This window comes from Spermophilus citellus (genome assembly GCF_964194105.1).
Source record: "Spermophilus citellus genome assembly, chromosome: 4".
In the NCBI taxonomy this organism is placed as follows: Eukaryota; Metazoa; Chordata; class Mammalia; order Rodentia; family Sciuridae; genus Spermophilus; species Spermophilus citellus.
In genome coordinates this window covers 7,709,084-7,734,296 of record NC_138185.1, presented here as the reverse complement: position 1 = coordinate 7,734,296, position 25,213 = coordinate 7,709,084, and the positions used below count along the sequence as shown (strand labels likewise).

General features: G+C 50.2%; 1 protein-coding gene and 1 long non-coding RNA gene across 2 annotated transcripts in view; one reads left to right on the top strand and one right to left on the bottom strand.

The window, feature by feature from the left end:
* The window catches only part of LOC308646059 (partitioning defective 6 homolog beta), a 174,974-nt gene extending 152,634 nt beyond the window's left edge, over positions 1-22,340 (bottom strand). The window contains exon 1 of the mRNA XM_081288600.1: positions 22,134-22,340. Coding sequence (XP_081144726.1) covers positions 22,134-22,196 — 63 coding nt within the window. The 5' untranslated portion in view covers positions 22,197-22,340. The remainder of the gene's footprint in view (positions 1-22,133) is intronic.
* A 110-nt stretch (positions 22,341-22,450) lies between these two features.
* On the top strand, positions 22,451-23,618 carry LOC308646064. The gene is made up of 2 exons (XR_014021314.1): positions 22,451-22,646; positions 22,852-23,618. It is a non-coding gene; the product is annotated as an uncharacterized lncRNA (long non-coding RNA).
* The last annotated feature ends 1,595 nt before the right edge of the window (positions 23,619-25,213 follow it).

The following is a 25,213-nucleotide window of genomic DNA, read 5'->3' as shown; positions in this document are numbered from 1 at the left end:
GCACTTCCGAGTGGCAGAAAGGCACGGCCAAGACCCACCTGAGCTCTCTGCTTCGAGCACCGCCTCATCAGCACTGTGCCTAGGGCCAGCAGTGCCAGTGACCACAGCCACTCTGAGAGGCCACCATTCCCACCTGTTCCCCAAAGGCTGGACGTTGAGGGCGTTGCCAGCTGAGGGGTACCTGGGCAGTAGCATCTTCTGTTGTGGAGATTTCACCCTCCCCCGAGGCCACACTGGACGTGGTCAAGGCTCCTCTGATCCCAGAACATCTGATTTTTTCTTCTTTGAAAAAAAGGTATTGTTATGCTAGGATTTATTTCAAAACAAAATAAAACTAGGAGGGGGTGACGGGTGGGGTACAGAGACTGCCGAGTGCCGCGGGGTGTGCAGGGGCTGATGGGGCTGAGGGCTCTACTTCAGTGCAGGTGAAGGTTTCCTAAAGCAGAGTCTTAGGGCAGGGTGAGGATGGCCACGGGCCTGAGACTAAGCAACTCCAATTTACAACCCCAGTTTGAAACCTGCAGTCTCACCAGGCACACCTACAAGCCCTCCAGTAGGCCCTCAGGCACAAAGATGTCACTTCTTCCCACCTGACAAACTCAGAGTGAGGCCTCTGGCATGTTGTCCTCACCCATAGGGGGAAAAGGCAAGAAAATCAGGGTGGGAACCTCCAGACCGATGCTTTCACCCCAGGGCAAATGACTTCACGGAGAAATCTGGTAGCAACTGATAGGGACTGAAGAGGGGTCAGAAGCCCCAACATTTAGAATGAATGATGGAGCTAATGAACAGACCTTCAGCCAGCCAGCACTGATGCCCTCCTGTCGGAGAGCCTGAGGAGGACCTGGACTGACATCTAACTCTTCTTATTTTGCTTATTTGTTTGCCTGATCCTCTGCATCTTCCGCACCACTCAAACTCTACGGCCACACCTTGACCCTGGTGAGAAGAGGACTTCTCCCTAGGACCCTCTCCTCAACCAGCCGTCAGCTCCACCCAGGAGAAGCCTGCCTTGGTGCCTGATGTGATGACTGCCGTCTGAGTGAGTGGCATCTGCTGGACTCGGAGCCTAAGGCTGGAGACTTCTGATTGACACCTGAGCTTAGCATGCAGAGAGAATGTCTGTCATGAGCCTGTCATGATTCAGTGTGTTTCCAATGCCTAGAATTGATCAGTCTAGAACTGTGTGCTGAGAATTGATTATGGCTACTGCAGTGCCTCACATCATTTTCTTGATTAAAAACCTATAGAGTGAAGTTGTTTTGAGTGAATTGCATTGGACAGAAGCGCATGGACATTCTGTATCTCTCCCCTTCGACTGCGTATGTCACACCTTTTGCCCATCACGACAGACAGACTTGGAAAGCAGGAGAATAACCCAACCAGATGTGCACTTCTGAAAAACCGCTGTGGCTGTAGGAGGCAGGCGACAGGGCGAAAGCAGTGGCGTTCCACCCCAGGCCCAAGGGGATGCTCAGAACAACACCAAATACGTCCTAGGACAAGGCCCCACACTGGAGAGAAGCTTCTGAGAGTAGAACAAGTTGAGAAAATATGGACAAAAAGAGGAAAAGAACAGGCTGAGACAAAAAGTGGGACGGCAGGAAGTGCAGGGCAGGGGAGGCAGATCTAGAAGAGAACAAGGGCACTGCAGAGGGAGTCAAGAGGCCTGAGCCGGAAACCCCTCCTGACCCCCCTTCCTTCCTAGGAAGCTTCGGGGAGTCTTCCAAATGTTTAGCAGAAGAGGAGCAGCAGCACCGCAGGAGGAGGAGGCAGAAAGGACATCTCTGCGGAGAATAAAAGCAAACTCGAGAGATGCCCCAAACAGATGAAAACCAATCACACAATCGAAAAGAAGTGAATGAGAAGCTAATGAGAATCAAAGAAAAAGAGACTAGAAAAAGATTTTAAAACAGGTGAAAGATATCAGGAAAACACAAGAACAAAAGAAAAACAATCTTCAGAAATGGGAACAAAAGGAAGAAGGTTAGAGAAAATTAACACTGAATGCTTTAAATGTTAAAAAAAGAAAAAAGGGTAAATTTTTCTTTTTACTTTTTTGGGGTCCTGGGAATCGAATCCAAGGGTGCTGTACCGTGAAGCTGCATCTCCAGCCCTTTTATTCTTACTTTTGAGGCAGGGTTGCCCAGACTGGCCTTGAACTGGCAATCCTCCTGCCTCATAAAAAAGAAATTGATTCCTCATACTAGTCTTATAATTGTCCTATAAATTTGAAATTATATGAAAAGAATCTTAAATGAAGATAAAGCCCTTGAGAGGAAGTGAAAGAAACAGACGACATGCAGAGTAGAGCCCAGCTCCCCGACAGGCTGGGTTCCTGGAGAAGGCACGAGCCAGGGACAGAAAGAACACCGGCCCACAGCCCAGGACTGCTCCGTGATCCAACACGAAGAGATCTGAAGCCACACACTGAAAAAGCATGAAGATTTTCGGAGGCCGCTGTCCCAAAATGGCCAAGACCAAGCACAGCTTGATAAAGTACTAGACTTCGAAATAAAGTTAAAAGCAAGAAGCTTTGGGCACCTGGGGGAAAAAGACTTGAGACAAGTCATCACGAGGGAAGGACACGCCGGTGGTCAGGCACTGGCAACACGGCGTGGCTGCTGCGCTTGCGTCTCGGAGGCCACAGCTGCTCCGAGTGTGAGCTAGGGATTCGGAGCACAGCCTCCTGGATGCTTCCTGGGGAGTGTGGTGCAGGACCATCTCCAGGAAACCACAGTCACCAGAGACGCGGAGAACTAACTGGGAGGGAGCGGTAGTCTTCACCAGGAGGTTTAAGATGAAAGGACGGTCACAGAAACAGACCAGGGACCCTGGCTATAGCTGCTGACCATGCAGAGTACAAAGGCCAAAGATGGAGGGGCAAGAAGAGAAGAGTTTCTGAAAAGTGGATCCATCTTCCAAGTGGTTCTAGATGCCAACCTACAAGAGTTCAGATCAGACTCTGAGGGAAGGCGCTTACTAGCTAATTTCAAGATTGCTCAGAGGGTATCCCACCAACACCCAATCCGAGGGCTCAAGGGGTGTACAATAAAGATCTTAGTACAGAAGCAACCAGTAGAAAATACAAGGATTCCTAAATACCAAAGGATTTACTCATATGTAAAATTCCTCCTTGAAAATTATAGAAATAACATGCCCATCATATCCACTACAAAATACAACGAAAAGAACTCAACCAATGTTAACAGTCTAGAAGTATCTATTCCACAATTTTTTCCAAACACATGCAAACATAAATAATGTATTATTCTTCTTGTTTTCATCCAGAAAGGAACACGCTATCCAGATTGTTCTACCGAATGATAGAATGCCCTGGGTATCAGTCAGCTGGCCAACAAGTCTCTCGATAGTTCAGCTATAACTTCATTTCCTTACCTTAGTACTTCAGAAACAGTTAAAACTCATTCCAGCGTCTTAACTGCCCAGTTTGATAAACAGGTTCTCCCCTTCGAGAAGGTCCCTTCTATTCCTGTTTCTGCATTTTAACCATGAGCAGCTCGGGGACAGGTCAGCCAGGGCTGGGTGACGCGCAGGCCGTGGAGCAGAGGCATCCTAGGTGGCAGAGCCCCCTTCTCTCACCTCTGCGTTCTACTGCAGCCATCAGCCCTCGCTGGTCTCTCTTCTCGGGTCTCTGGCCTTCAGAGCCCCCCAGCTGGCTCGGCCCGGCCCTTGTTTTCCTTGTTGTCTGGTTTGTTTTGGTTTGGGTTGTCCGTGGACCTTTGTTTGCTGGTTCCGTGCTGAGGTCCGTCCCAGCGCCTCGCACTGCTAGGCAGGAGCCGCAGCCCAGTCACGGCCCTGGTCCCACTGCGGCTTTCCTGGGAGCAGGTGTGCTATGTCCAGTCCCACTTGAACAGGGAGAGGCCTGCCCTACTCATCTTCGTGTGCCCTCTTGTCTGTGGTCAGAGGGCACCTCCAGCGGTGCACGTGTCCCTGGCTGCCTGGACGAGCCCCCCACTGCGCTCCTCCAGAACTGCTCTGCTGCTCCTGCATCTTCTGCTGCCAGCCGCTGCCACCGCCTCGTGGCCACCTGTCTGCTGGGGACCCGCCTGGGCGCTGAGCGCCTTCCAGTGAGCCCGCCCCTGTGGACCTGGGACAGTTTGGCTGGGAGCAGCTTCCCCGGCCCTGGGCTCTGTTTCTCCAGGAGTGGGGCTCTGCCGGGGCAGAGGCCGGGAGCCAGGCGAGGGGGCAGTGCGGGGGTGACCCCCAGCCTTCTCATGGCTTGGATTCAACTTTCTTAGTGGGAACGCGAACCCTCTGGGAACGCGGGGCTGCCCTTCCCGTGCCTGTGTCCTCAGCCCCCCAGGTGCCTGGTGTCTCCTGGAGCCTCCCTATCTGGGTGGGTGGACCAGGTGTCCCCACCTTCTGAGAGGCGAGAGAGCAGCCCACCTCAAGGCAGGGCCAGAAAGCCTCAGCTCTCCAGGAGCCTGTTTACAAGAAAGGACTTCTCTGTGGAAATCCCGGGTCACCAGCCAGGGCCACACCTCCAGCACCAGCACTTCGGCAGCGTTCCACAGACGATAAAAATGGAGAAGAGGCTGAGTGTCTGTGGGTTTGGGGAAGGAAATATAATACCTGTGGGAGATGAGAGCTCTAGAGATAAACCACTTTGTCACCACACTGCCAGGCCCAGGTCCAGCTGTGCCACTCAGATCCGCTCCAGGTCCCCTCTGCGACGGCCTTGTGCTACTGGTCTTTGTTCTAAAAGGTCAACTTCCAACCAGGTCTAATGGCATACACCAGTAATTCCAGCTACATGGGAGGCTGAGGCAGGAGGATTGAGGTCAGCCTCAGCAACTTAATGAAACCCTGTTTGCAAAAAATTTGAAAAATTTAAAAATTGGGGGTGGGGGTGTGTTTCTGGGGATATACCTCAGTAGTTCAGTGGTCAAGCACCCTGGGTTCAGTCCTCAGTACAATAAGTAAATAAAAGGTCAACTTCCTTGTTACCATGTGAGGCACAGACGGAGTCATTGGACCACAGGTTTACCCAGGCTCGGGGCAGAAGTCCTGGACTCTGAATCAACAGAGTGGAGGGTCTTACAGCTTTAAGTAGGGAGCCCAGCCAGGTTCCTTGTATTCTCATGTAAACGCCTTGAAAAAAGATCTTAAATAAGAAACAGCCAAGGGAGGCAAGTGAACCCCCAAGCCAGTGTTCCTGCAATGTGGCCCCTGGTGGGGGACCAGGCCGAGATGCAGAGCCTACCAACCTTACTCAGTCCATGGGAAGCTGCGGGAACCCCGCAGCCCTGGGGTTACAGATTCCGCAGAAGCTTCCCCAACACTATAGATCTGTTTCAAAAACAGGAGCCCTGGGCTGGGCTGGGGCTCAATGGTGGAGCGCTCGCCTCACACGCATGAGGCCCTGGGTTCCATCCTCAGCACCACATGAAAATAAATAAACAAAGCAAAGGTATTGTGTCCATCCACAAAAAAAAAAAAATATATATATATATATATATATTTTTAAAAAAGGAGACTGATAAGATATTTATAGATCTGAGGCAAAAAAAAAAAAAAAAAAAAAACACTGATCAAAAGCAAAAAATGAAGACTTAAGAAACAAAAGCAGGCCTATCCCTGGGAGCCCCAGAACAAACGAAAGGGGGTCAGGAAAACAGCCAGGCCCAAGAAGCATCTCTGGGAGCGACTTCTGTGCTCCAGCCCTGGGGGCCCAGTTGCGTCACACCCCCGACTCCCAGCACCCAGTCCAGCCTGTGCTCCAGCGCCCTCGGGAGTCGGGGTGCGCTGGGGGACAGGGAGCACTCCCCAGCACATGGTTGTGCTCAGAAGCTCACAGCGAGTGTGGCGTTAACGTTATGGGTAGTGATCACTGTTTCACCTAGTGACCTGGGGAAGTCACACCATATTATCAGAAGGACCCCAGTGTACCCCGGATTTTCAGCTTCTTGGGCAGCGTGGAATGTGACCACCTTTCACAACAATGACTCGACAGAAAACACACCCAGAGTCCCAGACAGTCAACCGCGAGGCGTCTGGAGCATGGCACATTTGGGTATTAGGGACGGCCTGTGCTTCCACGCTTGGTTACCCCTTGACCCTGTGCCAGCCAAAGTCCATCTCAACACTGTCCTGTGAACTGACCCAGAGAGGACTTAAAGGGACACTCTTAGTAATAAACGTTGAGCCTCACAGGCCAGGTATCCCATGACTCATAAAATGGGGCTTATTTTCACCCAAAGGTTCTGAATATAAAACAGATTATGCAAGGATGTTTCAGAACAAAACAAAACAAAGATGAGCATGGCTTCTGCAGTCAGCTCTCGAGCCTTCTCTGCGACCGACCGGGACCTGCACAGCAGGCTACGGACAGCCTCCGGCCCTCCCCTGGTACTGGGAGGTAGAAAGCCACCAAGACAGAGCAGACACCAGACACAGCAGCTCATTGCTAGTGAGCAGTCAGCAGAGCGTCAAGAGACACACGGGAGAACCCACCAAGTAGGGTCCCCACATACACGTCCACCGCCACATGCCCTAGGATCCCACACGACCACAGCTGCTAGGTCCCTGCGGCAGCCATGGGGAGAGGGTAGTGAGCAGGGAAGCAGAGAAGGGGAGGCGGGACCGGGGGTCCAACTGTGGGTGGGGGCTCAGTCGCATGGGCTTAGGGGTCTGCAAGCCCCGGGGAAGCCAGCCTCCGGGGACCAGCGCTCTCTGCCCCCCTCAGAAATGCAGCCTCAGTCCCGAGCTCCTGCCACTAAACCTGTCTTTAGAGCTTCAGTTCTACCTTGTTCCCAACGGTTCTGTTTAAAAACACTTCAGTCACGCTAACAGAGGCGCACAGAATGACACCAGCGGTGAGCCCAGCGGTCTGGAGGGGCACCCTGTTGAACTCAGCTCCTCTGAGCACTTCAGGAAGTCACACGGCAGAGCTAAGGACGCTGGACCAGGAAGAAAAGCTCTCCCTCTGGGCCCCAGGTCTGCTCTGTGACCACAGTGGCTCTCAGTTCACTTGAAAAACAGTCCGCTCCAAGTCGTTTACACAAGGGTTCTGCTATTAAAAACAGGAATGAAGAATACTCTGCAAATTGTGAAATTGAGTGCTTTTATTCTTAATTTAATTACCATCACACAAAAACTCAATGAAAAGACAAACCTAGAACAAATGTATCAGCGGTGACGAGGCGGCCACACCCACCCTAAGCAACCCTGACCCTCTTCACCGAGCAGCCGAGCAGCCGTGCAGCCCCAGCGATGGCACCCAGCTGGCCTGGGCAGGAGCAGGGTTTAAGTCTCTTCCTGCGCCTTGCCTCCTCTTCTCCATCCACACAACGCTGCTCATGTCATAAGGCCCAGAAGACGGGCAGCGACGGGACAGTTGAGAACCACAACCAACACAGCAGCCTTCCGGCTGAAGCCAGGACGACAAGTAAGAAAAGTTTAAACAAAGACAAGGACTGAGTTGCAGATGCAAAGGCTTCACCTGCCCAGAATTTTTTTTCTGGGAATTTTCTGGCAAGATCAGAATCTCAGGAAATTCCAAACAAATGAAATTCTAAAGGCAAATTACTAAAGAAAAATTATCTAACTTCAGACATGAGGCGCCCCTCCCACTCTCGCCCAGTCCTCTGCCTCCTGAGGACCAACCACAAGCCACGTGCTAACGACAGCTGGGCTCCTGCAAGGAGACTAACTCCCTCTGCTTCCTGTCAGCGCTGGCCACAACCAGCTTCCAAACTTAGGAAGCCTGAGCCAGGGGGACCTTCTCACACCACCCACCAACCCACCGACCAACCAACCGAGAGGAAAGTGCCCCTCAAGAGTGGTGGGGACAGAACCAGTTGATGGAGACAAAGGCAGGCCACAGAAACTTAGTTCATCAGGTCCCGTCTGAGTAGGACAGCCCCGGATGTGTACGCCACTGTGAGGGGCACGCCAGGAACTACGCACAGTCCCCGCCCAGCGAAGGCTTATGGCCTCACTGGGGTACGCCACCCAGAAATGAGGATAAAAGGGACAGAGAAGACAAAGTGTCTGCTAAAGGACGGTGGGCCAGTGACATGGTTTCATAACACCAGAACCCCCCCTTCTCATCCCGGTGCCGGTTCCTGGACCCTCTAAACAGCACAGCTCTTCTATTCATTCAGGAACAACTCACTGGGCCTTTCCATAGGCCAGGCCCCATTGGGGGGATTAAGAGACACAATGGCTGAAATAAAACCTGCCCCCGCCAATAGGTAACCGCACCAGAACAGTGGGTGCAACAGCATCACCACAGGATGTCATGAAAGGGACAGTCCAGGGGACTGTGGTGGGACCTAGAAGAGGCTCCTCACTTGGGCCTGGAAACAAAATGAGAGAAAGCATCCTGAAGAGAGGCCTGCAAGGCGACTGGAGAGAAGAAGAGGCATGTGCCAGGTGGAAGGAGAATGTTCCAGAAGAGGAAGCAGCACTCACCAGGCTCCAGAGCGCCAGCGCCGCCCGGGCAGGAATCAGAGCCTCTAAAGGCTGCAGAGGCGGCACAGGGCCCACACTCTGAGTTCAAGGCCACTGCAATCCCTGGGTGAACAAAGGAGGCAAGAGCCGGGGGAGGAAGAAGAGCTGGGGTGCAGCCCGAGGAGCTCCCTCGGGGAACCAGCTAATAGAAGATGCCAGCAAGCCCAGGCTGAGCTGAGGAGAAGATGGGAAGGAAAAGGAAAAGAGAGAACTGAATCCCAGGGAGAGCACTCAAGGAGCAAAGAGAGATCACCGTGTTGAATGGCACTAAGGACACCGCGTGCCCACTGGCTTAGCAGAAAGGAAGCCGAGGGGCACTGGTCAGAAGCCATCCCAGCGGCTTGGTGAGGGGAGCCCAGCCTCCCTGGTCAAGGAGTGACAGAGATGAACAAAGGCACAGGCACTGACTTATCTTTAAAATCAAAGAGAAGCCAACTACACTACAGCGCAGAGGCAGGAGGGCAGCCCATTTAAATGGCAATAGAGAGGGAGGGCTGAAGGGGACATCCCAGGAAGGTCATTAGGCCACGTGGGCAGGATACCTTGAACAGGCAGGGTGAGAGGGTGTCTATGCTCAGACCCTTCTTTAGTTTTCCTTTTCGCCAGTACTGGGGATGGAACCCAGGGGCACTCTACCACTGAGCCACATCCCCAGTCCTTTTTAATTTTTATTTTGAAATAGGGTCTTACTAAATTACTGAGGCTGGCCTCAAACTTGCAATCCTCTTGCTTCAGCCTCCAAAATTTCAGGGATTACAAGCAAGGTCCCCATGCCTGGCTTGGAGCCTTAGGTAGAAACAAAGCCTCCTTTTTCCTTATGAGATAACTGAAGCAAGGAGGATGGCAAGTCACTTCAGGCCGGAGGATCAGAACCGACGGAGACAGACCTGAGATCAGAGGCTGGGCTACTCGCGGTCCCCCTCTGCCAGCCTGACTTCCTGCAGCAGCACTGTGAAGTCCTGGAGAAGGCGGGCACTGGCTGTCCAAGGCGCCACGCTGTAAGAGGATGGCAAGGCCTGAGAGAGGCCGCGCTCAGAGTGACTGACTGAGGTCTCGCTGCAAAGGAGAGAAGTGAAGGGGAAGGAGAGAAGGGGGCGAACAGCTGGGCCTCGGATGAAGGAGAAAGCCCGGGGAGGGGCGCGGGGGCTCGGAGCACAACAGGCTGGGCCTGGACAGCAGGTCTCGGGACCAAATGTCAAAGGCAGGGAGGGCGAGAGCAAGGAGAGAGGGCTGTGAAGTGCCCCAGGACGAGTGAGGTGCTCACTGATGGGACCCTGACATGGGGGGGGGCCTGAAAAACAAAAGCAGGCTGTGGTCCGAAAACAGGGGAGTGGGGCACAGGGGCACACGGCGCGCATTGCTGGGGACATAGTCACATGGTCCCTCAACGGCAGTCTATGGACTAGGAAGCCTGGCAGGGATGCACACACACATACACACACACACACACACACAGCCCTGGAGAACAACCATCTCAAGTGTTTTCATTCTTTTCAGCAAATTAGAAAACAAAACATAACCAACAAACAGGGGGTCGTGTCCGGAGCTGGCACGGCTGAGTTCATCCTTCCCCAACCCCTTCTTGAAAACAGCGGCCTCCCCCACAGCAGTTTGGCCACATAATGGCTATGTTTTAGTGATTCTGTCAAGATGCCTGGGAGCTAGTGCTCTTCTCCTTCACCCTTATGCTTCTTCCAAGTGTGTTCTACCATATCTACTCAGTGACTCCTAACTGACTCCAAAATGAAACCAGGCCAGGTGTGGTGGCACACATCTAGAATCCCAGCAACACGGGAGGCTGCGGAAGGAGGATCACAAGTTCAAGGCCAGCCTTAGCAAATTAGCAAGGCCCATCTCAAAATAAAACATAAAATAGGCTGGGGATGCGGCTCAATGGTTAAGCACCCTTGGGTCAAATCCCTGTACTGATAAATTAATTAATTTTTAAAAATCAGAAGGGGGGAATAAAACCACTAAATCATCAACTTCACTATTAAAAGAAAAAAGTCCAAATAGCTTTTCTTCCCCCTTGTCTTACATTTGTAAGGAAAACCCTTCCTTTTCAGATCTTCAAGGGATTAGTAATTGGCAACTATGTTTTAAAAACTACCTCTGTACGCAATCTTCATAGCTAGAATTCAAAGGGCGGAGAAGAGGGGCTCTCTTTCACAGCTTGAACAGTTTGCAGGGACTGGTCCCAGCTGCTTATCTATACAGCAAGGAAGAGATTAATGTGGAAATGCAAAACAGGCAGCCATCAGAAAATCATTACTCAAGATAATTTCTGTTTTTAAGTTTAAGCAACCATAAATGTCTCAGAATTTGTAATCCTATCTAAAGTGAATGCCTAAAAATTAAGGGCTATCATTCAGCCTTTAAAAAAAATAAAAATAAAAAAAGATAATTATCAGCCATCTTAGGTTGTTTTACAAGGTAGTTGACTTGAAAGACTCATTCATACAAAGCCATTTGCACAGTGAGAACTGTTATACACAGACCACAAAACGGGACAGGCCAGCCAACCTCACAAAATATGCTCTTAAAACTCGCAGCAAATGCAGGAGGCCCTGACTCTCAGCGTCAGCTAGAGGCCAGGGGCTACCTGCGTATTTTCAATGTATTCTTGAGACAGGCTAACATTTGAATATTCTTTTTCAAAATTTCTATTTTACATACCAAAGTATAATTCCACTTTTTCTGCAGACTGAAGTTTCTCTGTGCACATACTTGGCTAAAAGTTTTACTTTATTTCCACCAGCACCTGTGGTTTGGGGCTCTGCACTGTAAGATGACAGTGAGACACACACACTTCTCCCTTCTCCGCAGGGAGAAGCCACCCAGACACCACCTGCAGGGAGAGGTCACTGAGGATGGTCCTCCACTACCTGGTGGCATAAGGCACAAGGTCCAGGTCCCAAGGTAGTGCACTTCAGGGAAGTTCGCACCACAGAGGAAGAAGCTCAAATGTGATCCCAGGCGGTCAAGTCAAGTCCACTTACCAGGAACGGAGGAGGAGGACAAGGGTGAGGTGCAGAGAACACAGGCGCACTCCTCCTTCCCTGCCCCTCGGGTCCACCAAGCGCCTCTACAGCCCACCTCCGCCTCCTGGCCTGCTCCCAGTGACACTCAGCTCCCCCATGGAGGATCTGAAGGGCACCAGGCCTGGCTGCACCTGGCTCTGAGCTGGGGTCTCCCTGCGGGCCCTCTGCTGCCCCGACAGGGCTCCACTGCTCCCCGCTGCCCACCACGGAGCCGCTCCACCTGGCTGCAGGGTGTGTGCTCAGAGCCCAGTGATCGGCCCCACCAAGAGAGAGGAGGGAATGGAGGCTGGAGAGAAAGCGTCGTGGAGCCATCGGTGCCCAGCTGATTTTAATTCTACATACCTGAAAAAGCAGGAAGTGCCTACGCCATCTGCCACAAGACCCAGGAGTGCTGACGGCCACCCGGGTTCCATCCTTCTGGGATGCAGCTTTGAAGGGCAAGGAACAAAACTTAGGCCAAAGGCCTTGACTATTTGGCAAAGAATCACCCTGACCTACTGCTCATCCTAATGTGTCACACACAACACACTCTGTGGACGACAGAGGTTCAGAAGGATCAGGGATGGAGCACACAACACAGTGACACTGCTGTCCGAGCAGGGGCCCGGAAGCCCTCAACCCTGTGCATTCCTGTCACCTGACACTGTCTTCTTTTAAGTGTGGCACCATTCACTGAATCCCCAGGCAGAGTTGCAGGGAGAGAAACCATGTAGTCACAGCCCAGTCACAGGTCAAACGACACCGCTCTTAACCCTAAAACAAAGTGATCATGAAATAAAACACAACTGCTTAGGTTTCTCAACAGGTACCCTTGGGCAAATTGTTCTTTTTATCAATTCCTACAGGGCCACTGCATTTAACTTGTAAGTTGGTCATCAAAAATAGTTCGTGGAACAGTGGAGAATGGGATAGACAGCAGAATACATCAGTCACTAGAAAGGCAATTTGTAAATCAATGGAAATGTAACTGATGTGACACAGCAATCTGTATACGGGGTAAAAATGGGAGTTCATAACCCACTTGAATCAATCTGTGAAATATGGTATATTAAGAACTATGTAATGTTTTGAACAACCAACAATAAAATAATTTAAAAAAAATAAATAAAATGAAACTGTAAAAAAAAAAAATAGTTCGTGGAAATAGCTGAACATGGGACAAAAATACAGTCACACTCAGTTGCCCGATGTGGAAAAATATGGCAGTGGCTTCCAACTTCCTCAAAACAGCAGGAGGAGGCTGAGGCAGCTCTGTGGCTCCATCCTGGACCAGGGCAGAACGCCAGCAAGCCCTGGAGCAGAAGATTTTGGTCCAAATACCAAGCCCAACAACCTCCCTAGAATAAGAAGGGCTTCAGGGGAACTGCATCTGTCCATGTGGCCCTCAGCACTCTAACGATCTGGTCTATGCCCTCATTTCTAAGGACATGGTGGGTTCTTAAAGCTTTGAGTCAACATGAAATTTTAAAGCTTTGCCCACTTTTAAATGAGGGATCAAGGGAGTGCCACACAAATCCACCAAATCCAGCATGAGTGGGCCATGAAGCCCCATTTTTTCCAGAAAGGTCATCCTCCTCATGGGCTCTGCACTTGACCATGGAGTCATGACATGCCCATGCCCTCAGGCTGTCTGGTCTGTCCACCACATTCACAGATGTGGGTGCATCTAACTCAAGGTCACACAACACCAGAGGCAGATGCAGAGCCTGACCCAGGCTCCGAATCCTCTTTTTGCAAGACTGCACATGTCCTCAGGGTGCACGTGTGCAGGGTGGACGGGTAAGAGCAACCCAGGGGCTGTGACCTACAACTGTTCTGGGTCAGACTGACCAGTATAAGCCCAGATGGGGTCCTGCCCTTGAAACAAAAGGCTCTATCAACCTCTGTCAAGGGACAGGCTGGGGATGGCTCCTATTCACCACCATCAAAGCCTTACTTGAGCAGGGATGGTCAGAACCTTTTAAAGCCATCTGCCCTCCACCTTGCCTTCTGAACCACTGGCTTGAAGCAGCTGTTCCAAACCTCTGTGAAAGAAGTTTGTCTACTTGCTGGAAAAGCAAGAGGCGTCACTAAGCAAAGGAATCAATGACTTTAAAATAACACTGCTGTACCTCAAACTGTCTAACTTGCAAAGCGCTGAGAAAACATTTTTTGAAATGTAGCCAACTAGAATATAGATCATGTCCTACATTCAAAATTTGTCTTTCTAGAAAGCATGTTTTGATGGCAAAGGATATAAAACGAGCTGTGAACAAGAGACTAAAATTAGCTCAAACCACAAATAACCTGCCCTGCAAGTTTTTGGGGGAAAATTCAAGATCAGGAAAGGATGAAAGCCAGTGGTTAAGGTGAGCAGGGAGCCTGCCAGCTGCCAGCTGCCAGCGCCCACCCCGCAGCGCCAAAGCATTCCCATTAGCCCGCGGGAAGAGGGGAGCGCAGCGGACCTGGAGGTCAGTATTTGTGCTGTGAACAGACCACATAAAATACTGCTCCTGGCACTCACATCTCTGGATGTATTCAAGAGAAAGTGCCAGAAGGGTGTGAGGGAGGTTTGGAAATGCTGAAAACCCATGTGACCGAATGCCACCTCTGGAAGGACCCAGCACCATTCTGCTCCACTCCCCCTAGAAGGGCGGCGGCGGCCAGGTGGCGGAGAGCAGTGACGGTAATGCTAAGGCGACTTGAGGGAGAGCCAAGGCCAAACAACGATGACAGCACAGCAGACCCCTCCCTGCAGAGACCACCGGTACCTGGGCCTCCCCATCCGCCAGGGCAGGCCTCCTGCTGGTGTCCTTCCAGAAGCAAACAAGGCCCGAGCTGACCGAGCTGACCGTTGGAATAGTGAAGTGACAGGATCAAGAGGGTAGACACAGCAGGGACCGGTGTCATCAAGGGAACTGAAAGCCCATCCACCACAGTGCGCTGGAGGCAGTGTGCGGATCTGCTCCACTGAGTGAAGCTCTGCAGAAGTGACTTCTCCCTTTGACATTTTTAAGTAACCCCTGTTCTTAAGAGAACTCCAACAATGTGGAGTGACTCCGCAATGTCCCCTTTCCCGTAAGCAAGTCCACAAGTGTATGATCCTGAGCGCCCCATCCTCGTCCCAATAAAGGAGGACAGGCTGCTGGTGGGACCCTGGTGTGGCAATTTTTAAATGACACTCTCCCAGAGGAGGAAATGTGCCAAGAAGGTCCATTAAGAAAAAGTGTCAAGGGAAAAACGTTTCATAACAAGAGGAGGAAAGGAGTGTTCCTTCCCTAATCACTAGCTAATAAATGTTAAAAATAGAGCTTTGGAAACCTAGTTTTGTTACGCTCATCTTGTCTTTGCAAGCGGTGCCACTCACCCACAAAAGCCACAGACCCGGCCCAGGCTTTTCCTTCTTGTCTTAAAAGAAAAACAGGTCTCAGAAGTAAAAGAGAAAGCCCAAGGAACACAAGACCACGTGCACCCAAAAGTTGACTCCAACAAGTCACCCTCAATAAGGACTCAGAGTGTCCCAGCACAGACTGATGAAGAGCAGGTGAGAAAATGCTATTTTCTAGAGAAAATTTAGCCCTTGTCACTCTGCTGACAAACCTACTGTTGACTCTGAGCCCCCACCGCAGGCGGGCTGCTGAAGCACTTCTCCCCTAAACCGGGGGCTTTTGTGTAAAACTGCCTTGGCAAAATCGGAAGCATTAGAACTGAAAATGTCATTTAAAAAAAGAAGAAGAACTGAAAGTCCTTCAGCACAGTTACTATTATTTTATCAGCAGTGTACTGCTGCCAAAGCCTCAAGATCAACATTTTGGGGGACAAGATTTTTCTTGAGCTGCTGTGGGGGAGCATCTTCCCTGTGAAGTGGTCTTGTTTCCAGTTTTCAGACATTCAAAATGACAAACTGCCAATAAGACACTCATGATCAGGCCAAGCTGCCCTGAGAAAGAGGAAGGGGGCAGCGCTGAGCTAGGAGGACCCCCTCCACCGGGGTGAGGCCTGTGTCCAAGTGCTGGGGATTTGGGTACTTTCTTCTCAGACACACAGATGTGTAAACTATCCTTTTATTCAAATGAAGCTCAGACCAGCTGTAGGTTTCTTTCTAAAATTACAACATAAAGGGCAACTGCTCTTTGTGTATCTGGCTGGGGTTGAATCTTTCGTAAATTCTCAAGAATCAGTTCCTCTATCTTTTACAGGAAAACCACCCAATTGCTAGTTATAGGAAAACTGCAGCGAAACTACATGTCGGGACTACTCATTTTCCCACATCACCAGGTTGAATGAACCCTACTTTAAAAAATGTTTAATGCCCCAATTCTTTTGAGTTGTTGGCTACACTGACAAACCTGTAAGCTTTTTAGCCTAAGTGTGCCTACCCCACCTTACGAAACTGAGGAACCACTGCAGCTTTTACAAGGACTGCTTCAGGAACATTGAATTCTCTTTGTGAGTACGTTAATGACTTTTATTACTTGACTCGAACTTAATGATCAGTTAGTTCAGGATTTAATTTTACACAAGAGACGAAGGAACGCACTCAGCACTGGTAGTGTTACAGCTAGGACTACAACCACAGCCAGACGCCCAAGACACCAGAAAGAGCCGCAGATTACCGTCTCCTCTTGGCACTAAGGGCAATCTGATCGAAGGCCAAAAAATGCTTGCCTTTACTGGTTACAGTCTGAAAAAAAAAATGTCTCTGTAAGGGTTGCTACTTTGTGGAGAACCATATTTTATAACCCATAATCAGCAAATATTTTATGCCTGGGCACAGTGACACACGCCTATAATCCCCGCTGATCTGGAGGCTGAGGGAGGAGAACTGCAAGTTAGAGGCCAGGATGGGCAATTAAGCAAGACCCTGTCTCAAAATTTAAAAATTTTTAAAGGGCCAGAGATTGGAGCTGAGTAGGTGGAGTGCTTGCCTAGCTGGACGAGGTCCTGGGCTGATCCCCAGTATGGAGAGATAGACGATTATAAAATGAACCAAGTTCCCCGAAGCCCCTCTGGAAGGCTTGAGAACAAGCTAAGAGTGATGAGATCAGAGTAAATGAACACTCCTCCAAGAAAGTCATTATCACCTCCCACTGCCTGTGAGGTGGTCTCACACCAAGAATGTTTAAATGTGTTGTTAACTGCAAAGCCAGGGGAGACCGAACTGAGAGAGTCCATCCCTTCTGGGTAGGCATTCCGGCTGTCCTTCCAAAGCCACAGGGCCAGCAGCACGTAGGCCATGACTCAAATTTGGTAGTTTTCTCCCAAAGTGGCCACTACTATGGTTTCTCTCACTCTCCCCCATGTGCAAAGGGACTTGGGAACCGTGTCTTCTACATCCCTACACACAGCCAGGCTAGCACAGCTGGCAACCAACTCAGTCCCAACATCTGATTGGCACTTCTTCATGCCAGGTGCAGAGGACTCTAAGATCAATGAGACTAACTAGGTGACCTCAGAGAGCCCGGCCTCCAGAAATGACAGACCCAGGATGTAGAGAATCAGCCACAACGAGCAGAGAACCTCAGAGCAGACCAGCCTGGACTGTGTGCAACGTGCAGAGGGCAGAACACGATTCCTGTGCGAGGACATGAGCTGAGGTGCCTGTGGGACAGCATCCTCGACCAGCACTGGGGGTGGGGCACAGAGGAGTGAAAGATGAGGCTGGGTCTGGAGAAGGATGCACCTGCCGGTGGGACTGAACAGAAGCCCTTGCAAGAGGGAGACGTAGTCAGGGGAGGACTGCGATCCGGCTGCCCTGCTCAGGAGTGTGGACCTCAGCAGGCATTAGGAAAGCATTCACAGTCACACAGAGGAGTGGCCGGCTCAGGCTCAGCTCTGTGTTTAAAGGGAGACTCTAGTGATAATGAGAAGAACATACACGGTGAGAAGGGGGAGGCGGAGAGTGTTGAGGGACCAGATTAATGGGTCACCAGTTTCGCTCATTTTTGCAGTGTGTCGCTACAAACAACTGCGGTCTCATGCAAAATTTGAGAGCCTATACCCCTGGGGTGGATGTGGTGACCAACCAATGAAAGTGGAGAGGGAATCACAGGCTAGTGTTAAAGTCCCCGACACTCCTAGACACTCAAAATGTGCACAGGGGTGCCAAGTTTCACCATCTGAGAACAATGGTCCAAGCGGAATCCCAAGTTCCCTGAGCATGGCAGCATCAAGGAACATGCCCAGCCCATCTGCCGGTATTAGCGGTTACTGGGAACAAATTAACATAATCACTGCAGGGAAGAAGGCCAAATTGAGCAAACTACACGAGAACTCAGGGAGGCACAAGAAAAAGTATCAGTGATTAAAAGCACAGCACAAAACAAAAATTGCCAAAGGATTCTGCAACCAAAAAAATCAGGAAGGGGAGGGGAGGGGAGGGGGATAGGAAGGGCAGCAGAATAAAATAGACATTATTATTGCTGTATGTATATACATGACTGTATGACCAATGTGATTCTGCAACCTGTACACTTAGAAAATGAGAAATTATACCCCACTTGATTCAAATGTATGATATGTCAAGATCATTGTACTGTCATGTGTAACTAATATAAATAAATAAATAAATATCAGGAAACAATTAAGGGAAAAGAAAGAAAAAAAAGAGAAAAGAAAGACAAAGAAAGACAGCTATTTCAGTGGTCCATCATCTAGGAATCTCCATGGGAAATTTCTTATTCATTTCTATCATGAAATTCAGCATACATTCAATTAATCACATTATTCAATGCCAGGCATGTCCTCGAGGTTTGGGGAGCTAATCATACTAAAATGGATCCTGACAGCAGGTAACTAACTGGCTGCCAAAACCCATTTGCTTTTATCCATTTTACCATTACCTCCAGCTGGCTTTTTAGAACCATCTGACACGGCTTGGTGACCTCCAGAAGTCCCAAGTGCACCTACAAATAAGCTGGTAATGCCAAATGACGATAACAAAAAGTTCTTCCCTCCCACTTTTCCTACTTGAGCTGCCAGTTAATTCAGTACCAGTGCAGACGATTACAAAGGCCTTTACACCCTTTCCAAAGTGGCGTTCAGACACCTAAATTTAGTTCACTCAAACCAGGGCTAAACAAGAACACTTCCATCTAATGGGTCACTCAAATGACTAGAACCTCCCAACCTCTCCATGTCATTTCCGTTTGTCTTTTTCTTTAAGTAAAGGGAGTCATTGTGTATAAATCTTTCTCCTATGCGCAATACTCTTTTTTCCTCTGGGAAAAAAAATACTTTTTCCTCTGGGAAAAAAAATGGTGTTTGGTAGACATTATTGGGAATTTTCATATTCATCCTCTTGGACTATAACAAAAGCTGTAAGCCAGGATGGACTCTGAGGGCATTACTGTTACACCAGGTTTGAACCTAGGCGGGCACTGGACTGTATTTCATAATGAACACAGCTATAAAACCAAATGCCAACCAGAAGCAGGCTTATTTACAAAGCCTGACTCTAACACGAATAAATCTTTCCTTCAAGTCACAAGCTACTGTGGCAATCTCCTTCATCCCAAACAATCAGATCATTCATACTGAAAATAGTGAAGTGTGATAGAGAGAATCAAAGAAAGACAGCACAACACCTGACCCGAGCCTCTCCACCACAGAGGATCTTTCCCTCATCAGAGCCGCTCGCCACCAGCCCCTTGTCCTCATCTGTGCTGCCTGTTGGTCACAGGACCAACTCAAACATGAGGCTGACTGCCACTTTTCAACCCAGATTCCTTCAAATCATTTAAATACTAAAAAACAATTTTAAAAGTCAGTAACATATGCCAGCATTGCGGACTTTCTCTACAGCTAAGTGCTTCCTGGTACCTATGCCGTCTATTAGCATGAAGATTAAGGACGGTCCTGCTGCTTTATCAAAGTGAGGAGCCTGTTTCCCACACTGCCAACTCACCCACAGTCAAAGCGCACTTCACCCTTTGTTCAGGTTTGTGCATCTTTTTGTTTTAATTAGAAGACAGAATAACAAGAAATTACCATGCTGCCTTATTTACAAAGTTTTAAGCAAAAATCATATATTATTTTTCTGACAATAGACTAGACAAGCTCAAAGTATGACTTTGTATAAGGCTCTCCTCATTATAACATGCGATGAAATACTAGGTCTTTAAACTTCCATTTTCTACCAATCATAAACACATTTCTTCGAATTCTTAAAATTTAATGGTTTTGTGAAACTGGAGTTGTGATTCAGTGGTAGAGCACTTGCCTAGCATGTGTGAGGTACTGGGTTTGATTCCCAACACCACATAAAAAATAAATTAATTAATTAATAAAGGTATTGTGTTCATCTACAATTAAAAAATATTAAAAAAAACAATTTCATGGTTTTGGTACATTGACATGACCTTGGAAAATCAGCCACTTTAGATTAACCCAAGGTTACTTGAATTCTACATTTTTAGAAATGACACAGTAATAAAAATAAAGAGTCACTTTAAAATTTAAAAAGAAAGCTTCTAATTTCATTTTTGTTGTTATTGTTGTTGTTGTTTTGCACTGGAAATTGAACCCAGGGGTGCTCTACCACAGAGCTACACCCTCAGCCCTTTCTATTTTTTATTTCAAGACAAGATCTCAATAAATTGCTGAAACTAGCCTTGAACTTGAGATCCTCCTATCTCAGCACGCCTTGAGTCACTGGGATTAGAGTCTCTGGGATTACAGGCTTGCACTTGTGCCACCACCCGGGCACCAGACTCTGATTTCAATGTTAGAAAAGAAAAACATTTCCACAGCAGAGGTGAGAAAATCTCACAGTGACAATTCTTTAAGATCAGAGGAACCACCTCCAGGAATGTGGCAATCCGGTAAGAAGCTGGAGAAACATTAACATCTTGACTAATTAATGGGATTAAATGTGGTGAAATTTAAGAACAAAGAGGGAAATTAACTGAAGACCCCATTCAATGTCACTAGGGTTCTTTATTTTAACAATGCACTTGGGGTCAGGTCAGGCCGCTGTGACCTAAAACTATACGAAATCAAATTCAATCATAACCTATTTATAATATGGATTTGTTGCCAATTCAATCAGTTTCACTACAAAAAAGATTTCCTCTTACTGTGATGGAGTAGATCAGTATCAGTTCCAACACTTCTCACCAATTTTCGGGGAAACACACTCTGGACTCTACTGAATTAAATCCAATACAGACAAAGTGTCCACATACTCTCAAAGTCACTGCTGGAATTCATTCAACTAATTCAGAGACTAGATATGGAATACAAATTTTATATATTGATCAATCATACTTAGGCAGATTATAGTGGTTATACGTGTTAGTCCACCAGAAGCTAAAATCCATTACAGTCCAAGTAAAAAGAAACCTGTCAAATAAATTTAAAAACCAAGGCTACCCCCCAAAAAGGTTTTTGTTAGCCAAGCATACCAAAGAATTGCCTAAAGCTTTCCTCTTTTTTTAAGTGAAGCTCAAAATAGACTTTAATACTAGTTGATGGATCTCACAAGTTGCCTTTTGAGCCTAGAAGCTGAAAACAGAACACCCTGCCTTCTCCCTTTACACAAGCAACAATCTATTTTGTACATGGCTTATTTAAGATACTGAGCAAGTGTGGTTTTGGTTAATCCTCACAACCCCCGCAGTGACATTTAATTGGGAGTACATATTTTCTTTAGAGGATTTAGCTGCTTGTGAAAGAAGAACCTCTTCATGTTTTCAATCTGTGGTGGTACAGGTATGTGGGAAACCGCCCTAACTTCATTCATGAACCCCTCCTAACCCACAGGCAGATAAGGTCTCAGGAGACAAGAGCATCTCATCCTGACCAGAGGAAAGATGCCACCTTAAGAGGGTTGAAAGGTTTACCTTCCCTGCTCCCTGCCTGGCTCCCATGGGGTGGGCACTGCAGGTGGCTGGTTCCTTGCCCTGATGCTCCCAGTTGCTGCTCCTCCACCTGAGCCACAGACCTTCCCTGACTCCCTCCTCCAAGGCAGGGGACCCTCCCGGGCGGTCACCCTCCACCGCGACGGGAAGTTGCTCTCTTCGCAACACTTGTCACCACCAGAAATCATTTGCTCTGTGTTCCACTGCCCTGCTGGACTCCAAGCTGCACTAGAGAGGGTCTCGCCTGTCCTGTCCAACCTGGAGCCTGCAGGGCACAGACTGGCCAGTGCACACCCCACAAATGAATGAAGAGGAAGCGGGCAGGGGACCGTCCTCGCGGGGACTGGACGCTCACCGAGACCCAGGGAAAGGAAATGTGAAGGAGGGAGGGGAGCAAGCCTCTCCCCAAGGAGACAAAGGAAGGGCGTCCGAGGTGGTCCAGAGCAGAAGAGGAAGTCGCGGGGGCGTCCAGCCACCCGGGAGACAAAGGGTGGGCAGGCGGGGGGCGGGGCCGGGCCGGGATCGCGTCAGGGGCACCGGCGGCGGCCCCAGGTCACCGGCCGAGGGTCCGCGGGGTGGGAGGCCAGGAGGGGCTGGGGGCGCGGGCGAGTCGCAGGCCCACGCGGCGGACAAAGAGAGGGGGAGGCCCGGCCGCCGTCCGGTCGAATCCCCGAGCCGAAGGGCCGCGCGGACGCGTGACCGGGGCACCCGGGGTCCGAGGGGAAGGTCCGCGCGGCCTAAGCCCGGGCCTGCCGCGCTCCGGGCGCTCCCGCACCTGGTAAATGGCCGCCCAGCTCCCGGCCTTGTCGATCTGCTCGAACTCCTTCTCCATCTCCATGACAGCCAGGGCAGCCGCTGCGCCTCCCACTCGGCCCGCCGCGCCGTCCGCCGCTCTAGGCCGCCCCGCGCTCTGAGCCCCGAGGCCCGCTACCAACCCCACTCCCGCCGCTACCGCCGCCCTAGCAGCCGCTGCTACTTCATGTCAACCCGGCAGCCGGAAGTACGCACGGCCGGCCGCGAGCTCCGCCCCCGGGGCCGCGGGACCAACCAGCGCTCGGGAATGTCGGCGAGCACTTCCGCGGGGCGGGGCCGGGGGCGGGGCCGGGGAAGCGGCCGCAGCCCCGCCAGACATCCGGCCGCGCGCGCTCCCGCCTCCCCGCCGGGCTGGGCACGGGCGTGGCGCGCGCCGGTTGCCTAGGCGACCCCGGGCCCCGCCCTCGGCTCCTGGACTCGCGAGGCGCGGGCGGATCTTGAGTTCAAGGCGCGTCCCGGCGGGTTGAGTCACGTAGTGAGTGACCTTGAGATAGTCGCGCGTCCCTCCTGCAGCGCCGGCGCCCTGGCCTCAGTGCTGCCAGTGGGGTGGGAGTGCGGGCAGCGTGCTCCGTTGTTTGTCTCGGCTGTAGCCCGATGTCACCCCTTTTTCGTGGAACGTAACACACTTCCTGATGATTCGGGCCGCTGGAGACCCCACTCGGTTCCCTTTGTCGCTGCAGGAGCGGATGGATGGGGTCCTGCATGGTTTTCAGTATTTCCCGAAGAATCAGACTGAACTCAGTGGACCTGGGGAGTGTGTCGCGCGCAGTGCCGGCTCCGGTGCCCACGCAGCCTGACCCGGGAGGCCCGGGCACCGGCGTTCCTCGTCCGCAGCCCCGTGTGAGCAGGGCTGGTGAGGCTGCCCTCCTGCAGGCTCTAGTTTAAAGCATCCTCCCTGGGCTTCCGGTTACCTGGCGATGGTGGACTCCGTGGGACCAGAGGACCGACTGTATTAACTCAGTCGTCTGTTCCCTGTTCCCTGCTCAAGCCTGCCCAGGGCAGCTACCTGGTATTAGCGGTTGAATTCTAGCTCGCTCCTTGGGTGCTTGTGGCAGGCACTGTACCTGGCACCACCACGTCCAATAGAGGCATATTAGTCCCATCTTAGAGTTGAGGAAACTGAGGCCCAGAGCCGCAGAACCACTTGTCCAGAGTGGCACTGCAACTTGGTTTCTAAGCTGGTCTTCCCAGGAAGCTAGCTTTGGAGCCAGGCTCCTGGTGTCCAAATTCCTTGGGCAAACTACTGGAAATCTCTGTACCTCTGTTCTCCACTTTGTAAAAAGAAGGCAATAAAAGTGCCCACCTTATAGAGGTGCTGTGCAGAATGAATGAGTGCGTGCACTCTTCGAATAGTGAGCGGCTCAATAAAAGTCTGATCATTATATACCTTCAGATAATAGCAAATGAGCCCTGCATGAATTCTCACCAAATAAATGCAACTGATAGGCTGTGTGTGTGTGTGTGTGTGTGTGTGTGTGTGTATTTTAGTTCAGACATAAGAAAGGTCTGTGGTCACCCATTTAACCGGGGAGATGAGGAAGGGGTGCTAAGGGAGGGTGGGCAGGGATCAGCCTCATGACAGTCAATATCTTTTACTAACTGAGTGTTCCATGGCGGGGGGGTGACAAAAGTTGCTTGAACTGGTGGAAGTTTAGGAGCCACACACAGAGACTGCCTTATTCAACTCTTAGCCCATTTAAGCAATTCTCCAGTCCATGTGCCTTTTTTCTGCCCTTATTTAAGTATTTAAAGATGAACTTGGTGAACTTGATGAACTCAGTTGGCAGAGTGCTTGCCTCACATGCACAAGGCCCTGGGTTCAATCACCAGCAACACACACACACACACACACACACATACACACACAAATTCAATTAAAAGATCAACCTGGGGCTGGGGATGTGGCTCAACTGGTAGAGCACTCACCTGGCATGCACAGGGCGCTGGGTTCAATCCTCGGCACCACATAAAAATAAAGATGTTGTATCCACCGAAAACTAAAAATAAATAAATAAATATTAAAATATTCTCTGTCTCTCTCTCTTTCTCTCTCTCTCTCTCTCTCTCTCTCTCTCTCTCTCTCTCTCTCTTTAAAAACAAAAAAGAACCTGTCTGGATCCCTAGGGCCAAGAGCTCCCTGGGGAAAGGAGAGCAGAATTGTCTGGTACCCACCCTTGTGTGCAGGTTAGGGAGTCAACGAGTCAAATGCCCATCATGAGCCCAAGTGGCCCTCAGACCTGCAGGGGTGCCACCCAGTGACCGCCTGGCCTTTGATAGGGCCAGAGGTCCAGGCAGGATTCTGTGGGGAGAGTGGGTGAAGGCTGGGCACTCCCGTGGCTGTGTACTTTCCTAGGGCTGCTGTAACAAGTTACCATAAATTTGGTGGCTTAAAATTAGAAAAAAATTGTTCCCCCACAGCTCTTGAGGCCCCCAAGTCTGAAATCAAGGTGTTGACAGGATCATGCTCCCTCCCAAGTCTCCAGGGAGAACCCTTCCTGACCCCTCCAGCTCTGGTACCCCAGTCATTCTGTGGCTTATGGTGACGTAACTGCCACCTCTGCCTGGTCTTCACGTGGCTTTCTTCTCTGCTTCTCCGCCTGTCAAATCTCCCTCTGTCTTATTCTTTTTTCTTTGAGGTGTTAGGGATGGAATCCAGGGCCTCATGTGCTAGGCAAGATCTCTGCCACGAGCCACATCTCCAGTCCTTTTTAAATTTTGAGATAGGGCCTAAATTGCTGAGGCTGGCCTCGAACTTGAAATTCTCAGGCCTCAGCCTCCTCAGTAGCTGGGATTACAGGCTTGTGCCACTGCGTCCGGCTGGCCTCATTCCTATAAGCACACCTGTCGTGGGTTTAGCCCACCCCAATCCAGAGTGATTTGGCAATTCCAGGTAATCCAGACAAGCTCATCTCAGATCTTTAAATTAATAATATGTGCAAAGATCCTTTTCACAAATACGGAATATGGTCACATTCACGGGAACTGGGTGTGAGGACTTGGAAATTACTTTTTGGGGGCCCCGGGCCCCACCCACTGTAGTGG